General features: G+C 41.2%; 1 protein-coding gene across 1 annotated transcript in view; it reads right to left on the bottom strand.

The window, feature by feature from the left end:
* The window catches only part of pik3c2b (phosphatidylinositol-4-phosphate 3-kinase, catalytic subunit type 2 beta), a 172,282-nt gene continuing 166,282 nt past the window's right edge, over positions 1 to 6,000 (bottom strand). Inside the window, exons 32-33 of the mRNA XM_073030650.1 lie at positions 4,958 to 5,083; positions 1 to 3,720 (exon numbers count right to left, since the gene is read on the bottom strand). Coding sequence (XP_072886751.1) covers positions 3,538 to 3,720; positions 4,958 to 5,083 — 309 coding nt within the window. The 3' untranslated portion in view covers positions 1 to 3,537. The remainder of the gene's footprint in view (positions 3,721 to 4,957; positions 5,084 to 6,000) is intronic.

Below are 6,000 nucleotides of genomic sequence, written 5' to 3'. Positions count from 1 at the left end.
CAAGATACTGTTTTTTTAATTTTTTAAATATTCAACAACAGCATTGCGCATCATTCAGAAGTAAATTACTTACAGGCAAAAAAGATCTGCAAACAAATCTTACAGTATAACTTCCATTAGTTAATAAAAAGGACATTTCAGTACAAGTCAGTGGTGCCTTTCCTTATGTATAAAGGTAAACCCAAACAAGACTTGGGAATTTCACAAAGTTTCTTCCTTAGCTGCCTCTGAAAAAGGAACTGGAAGGAAGCATACAAGTGAGGAACACTGAGTTAGAATCTCCATCCCAACAGAAACAATGTCCTTGTCAGTATCCACAACTGAGCAATACAGAAAGTGGCAACACAGCAACCGCTTGGTTCAAGCAGGAACCAACAAGAGGCAAGATGTGCAACTTCATCTCATTTCCCGAGATTCAGCAGTGAACGGTGTCTTGCTCATGCACATCCCACAGTACAAGGAGGGCCATGCTTTCCCTGTGCACAGCATTACCAAGTATGACATCAGGTTCGTATCAGTCAAACAATGAAGAAACAAGGGTAAAGTGCATTCATTGTTGATGCTCAAAGGTCTGCTGAATCACCATCCCTCACTCACACTCATCCCCACCACCGAACATTTAAGTGCTGAGATCACCAGAGGAATGGCAGCACTTGGTAGCAAATGACTTGCAAGTGATTTGATCTTCACCTCAGTGCTCCTTAGAATGGACAGCAAAGTTCTTTTGTTTACCCAACACTATATACAATCCTCTGTGCAAACACTAGGTAATAGAGGCATAGAATAACCCCCTCCCTCCACAAAAAGCTGCACAGGCAGAGAGCCAAATGAACACTTAATCCGAGAGGAGCAGAATTTTTTCAATTAAGGGGATTCAGGCATTTGGACCAAGATGGGTAAATGGAGTTAAAATTCAGATCACACATGGTCTAGCTGAAAAATAGGCCAGAAATAAGGAGCTCCTGTGCCTATGTGGATCAGGAGCTCCTGTCAACTGTGCCTCTCTGTAACAGCAGCAGCCTAATGGAGAACACATACAGATACAAACTGACCTGTTGACATAAGATTACGTTTCGAATAGACTTTTAACTTTAGAGAAGTGCTGCGGTCGCCAGAGCTGAAACAGCACTCTACAGCGAATGACTCGATCTTCAACTTTGCTCCCCATTCTAAGTAGCACTGAGTTCAGCACTTTGTTTACCCAACACCAAATGCTGCCCTCTGAGCACACACCGGGTAATGGTGGCATGGAATAATCTCCCCGCAAAGAGCTGCTGAGGCAGGGAACCGAATAACATATAATCTGAGAGGGGCAGGATTCTTTCAATTTAAGGCGATTCAAGCATTTGGACCAAGATGAGTAAATGGAGTTAAAATTCAGATCAGACATAATCTAAATCAGGGGTTCCTAATCTTTTTTATGCTGTGAGTCCCAGGTTGGGAACCACAGATTGAAAGATAGGCTGGAAGTAAGGAGCTCCTGTCAGCTGTGCCTCTCTGCAATAGCAGCAGCTTATGGAGAACACACAGAGGCAGAAATTGATCTGTTGACACATTATCACGTGCTTAACTATAGAGAAGGTAGAGATGTTCCAAAACATTGAAAGGAATTAGAAGGGTTAGAGGGTGGATGAGCGTAAATTCTTTCTAGCAGACGTTGAAAGTGGTCAAGGAAGAGGGCTGAAGCAGAAACTTGCAACGCATTTTAAAAAAAAGTCAAATGTGCAGTTGAAGATCTGCAGCCTGCAAGTTCCAGATTAAGTGAGGAACACGGTTTAGACCAGGTAGCACCATCTCCAGTGACCCAACAACCTCATGCTTGTACATTTCCATGGTTTCACAATATTTTAAATCTGGACAGAATTACAATCTGAGTGTTTGGGAGTCAAATACTTGGTTTCAGTTAATGCTGAGTCACTCTTCCAAGATTAACCCTGTAAAAATTGACCAATGAAGGTAATGAATACACATGGATAGATGCTCACCCAGTCCATTGTGTGAACGAACGAATCTAATCTGATTAATTAAATGCATTTGTGAGTTAGTACAGCATCATCTACAGAACCTATTAACGATTAGGGATCAGAAGAATTGTCATTTAGGTGCCAGTACCTTTAATAATTCATTTAAACTGATCATGTGAATGGAATGACTGAATGTTTGCAGGCTTTTAGACAATGAAGGGCTGTGGAGATAAATCCAATATCAGCTTGAACATTGTGTTCACTGTGGAGAAGAGACCAGTGATAAGCCACCTGACCTCTCTGTATCTGTCATCCCCAATTCTCCTTCAGTCCCTGTTGTCTTCGACAGTGTATTCAAGGTCTGTACAATTGCACCAATATCTAACTCAGCTGAAATCAAATGATGTCAGATAGACTGTGAACTGAATGTGGGTTGTCTTTGCCATGTTTTACCTTTCTGGCCAATTGATGGATTATACACCACCCTGCATTATTTCATTTGTTTTTTATACAAGCACTTGGCAAGAGAACTCCAGCATATGTAAAGATTTATCATTATTTTCATGATTTGCAGAGCAAATAGACAAGCTCACTCAGATAATCAGATGGTTTAGTCAAAATTGCCTGTAGTTTTGAATTTGCATCAAATATAATTCTAACCAATGGAAGTTGCTCTTGTTTATTTCTACTCCTTAGGGTGAAGGAAATTCAACTTATGCAGTGGTATTAACCAGGGACTATTGCGTGAGCTTCTTGCTTTGCACCCCACCCACCCACTAGTTGGTTCCACTTTCTTCAATGCAACTGAACATCGAGTGAGTGTTTTACAGGCAGCTAATCTGGTAACATCTGTTTAGTGCTGTCACCCAAAACCAATCTCAAATTTAGCGCGCTTTGCATGGTAAGACAGTTTACATGGTAAGGCTGAACGATCCACTTCTGTTCTCATGTTTCGTGATGCCGTATTACATACATTGGGGCGACTTCACCCCACAATGTCTTGTTCGCAAGGCTTCATTCACGTCTTGAAGCCAGAAGGACTATGAACTATCCACTTCCCACCTGGGGACATGAGACAGAACAGAGTAGCAGGAATACAGTGAGTCGACAGAAGCTCTCCATTCTGCTTCTTTTCTATTCATGAACTGATTAATTCCTGGAGGGTTTACTCCTTCCTCTTGCTTAAGTTTAGTGCAAAAAAAAATTGAAGTTAAGTCCTTCTTCATGACATGGTTGCCCACAGCACAGTTTAAAAGCATATAAACAGTTCAAATATTTACCTTCATTTTCATAGTGTAATAATACACAACTTGGGAGCAAACTGTTTGCATCTCTTGACACATGCAACATCACGCCCAGTAATCCTTGGGACTGCGGGCAGTGTCTCTTCAACATGTTCCAATATAAAGAGGCTCAAAAATATTGTCTGAATATTTTAACCTCGTGTCCGTTCACAAATAAAATTGAAAAAGAAACACAAACTGTTTATTTCTCATTCTGCACCCATTATCCCGATCCTGCAGAGGTCCAACAGGCAGCCCTTCGTGACGTACTCTGAATCTCAGAATTAAATTCACTGTGGGGCTGTCGATCCCAAGTGATACCAACCAACCATTTTCTGGTTCAGATTGAAGTCCTTGAGGTTAATGTGCACTTCACCGAGCATGATGTTCTCGCGGAATGCTTCCTCACTCAGCACACGTAAGTGGATAATCCGCTGCTGCACGTCTCCTTTGGGAATGCCATCATACACCAACTGCAAAATAAACAGAAATGTACTTTTCAACACTGATGCACAAGTACCAAAAACGATGTGAAAGTTTCTGGAACTGACTGGCATTTTATTCCTCATTTTAACTGAATATGCGCTGTGGAACTTTAAATACATTTCATTTCAGAACACCAACTGCAAGGAATTGCAGAGCATTGTGGATACAGCCCAGCCCATTACCAAAACCAGCCGTGGATAATTCTCACTGCCTGAGTAGAGCAGTCAGCATAATCAAATACCCCACCCATCTTGAACATTTTCTCTGTCCCCTCTTCCATTGGGCAGACGATAGAGAAACCTGAAAGCTTTTATCATCAAGCTCAAGGACAGCTTCCACTGCTAGGAGACTATTGAATAGTCCCCAGTCAACCTCGTTATGATCTTGCAACTTGTTGTTTACCAGCACAGCACTTCCTCTGCAGCTGTTACACTTAATGCTTCAAACTGTTTTCTTTTACCTTGTTCTACCTCGGCGCACTGCCTAATGATTTTAGCCGTACGGAATACAAGCTTTTCACTGTATTTCGGTACATATGACAATAATAAACCAATTCCAATTCGGTTCACATTTCAACTTTGTGCCAGAAATTTAGTCATGCATTTCTGGATGCATATGTAAACTACTGTACAGGTGTCCCCCATTTTTCAAACGTTCGTTTTATGACAACTCGCTGTTACAAAAGACCTACATTAGTACCTGTTTTTGCTAACCAAACAGGATTTTTGCTTGTACGGAAAAAAGTCGCCCGCTTTGTACGTGTGTTTACCCCGAGAAAGACTACAATGACCGTGAAACCTTGTGCGGGTAGTTGTTTGCACATGCGTGTACGTGCGTATGTATGCGTGTACGTGCCGACTTTTTTTCTCCAAATCGATTTTGGCTCACTGTCGGGATTTTGATAAGTGAAACTACACTGTAATACAATATTTCTACTTTATATAGTGTGTATATTTATCATATCATTCCTACTTTTACTATATGTTCGTGTTATTTTAGGTTTTATGTGTTATTTGGTTTGACTTGGTAGGTTATTTTTTGGGTCTGGGAATGCTCAAAAATTTTTCCCTTATAAATTAATGGTAATTGCTTCTTCGCTTTATGACATTTCGGTTTACAAACGGTTTCACAGGAACGCTCTACCTTCGGATTGCGATGGAAACCTGTACCTCCTTAGACTATCTTCAGGAACACCATGTTCTTGGAATATCTGCATGGACTTACCATTTCATTATATGTTGGGTTGCAAGTCTTTCGAGCCACTTTAGTCTTCCTTTTACTCGTTTTCTGTGGATCTGGCAGCAGGTAGATTTTGACATAAGGATCTGGATCAGTCCCATCTTGCAAAACCTGTAGGATGGCAATGAATTTTAACACAATTTGTTCAATAATTTTGACTGTGACACAGAAATATTTAATATGACATCTGGATAAATGCATGGATAGGAAAGATTTGGAGAGATATCAGCCAAGGTGGGCATCTTGATCAACAGGGACAATCTACGCTGAAATGCCTGTTTCTGAGTTATACTTCATACAATTCTGCACAAGTAATGACTCCATTCTAAAGCAAGTTGGTCAGATCTCTGCAACCTCAACTATTTTATTTATTTATTGAGATACAGGCACTCTGACCCTTCAGGCCATGCCGCCCAGCAAACCTCCAATTTAATCCCAAGCCTAAACATAGGACAATTAACCTACCAACCAGTAGCCTTTGTACTGTGGGAAGAAACCAGAGCTCCCAGAGGAAACCTGCATGGTCACGGAGATAACGTACAAACTCCTTACAGGCAAGGGGGTGGGGGGGGGGGGAATTGAACCTGGGTCATCTGTACTGTAAAGCATTGTGCAAACCACTATGCTACCATGCCATCGGAACAGTCCTGACATAATAATCCTTTAACTTGGAGATACTGAGTTGGATGGCATCTACCCTCATGCAACACCCTGAAAGCCTTTCAGTGAAAACTTAGCCTTATTACAGATAATACACACAAAGGTACTATATCAAGAACTAAAGGAGAAGTTTGTTTTCATTTAGACCATAAGACATACGTAGGAGCAGAATTAGGCCATTCGACCCATCAAGTCTGTTCTGCTATTCCATCATGGCTGATTTATTATCCCTCTCAACCCCATTTTCCTGCCTTCTCCCCATAACCTTTACTACCCTTACTAATCCAGAACCTATCAACCTCCACTTTAAAAACACCCAATGACTCAGCCTCCATACCCACCTATGGTAAGGAATTCCACCGATTCAC

Source organism: Hemitrygon akajei, chromosome 27 (genome assembly GCF_048418815.1).
Source record: "Hemitrygon akajei chromosome 27, sHemAka1.3, whole genome shotgun sequence".
Taxonomy (NCBI): Eukaryota; Metazoa; Chordata; class Chondrichthyes; order Myliobatiformes; family Dasyatidae; genus Hemitrygon; species Hemitrygon akajei.
This window is presented reverse-complemented; position numbering and strand designations above follow the sequence as displayed.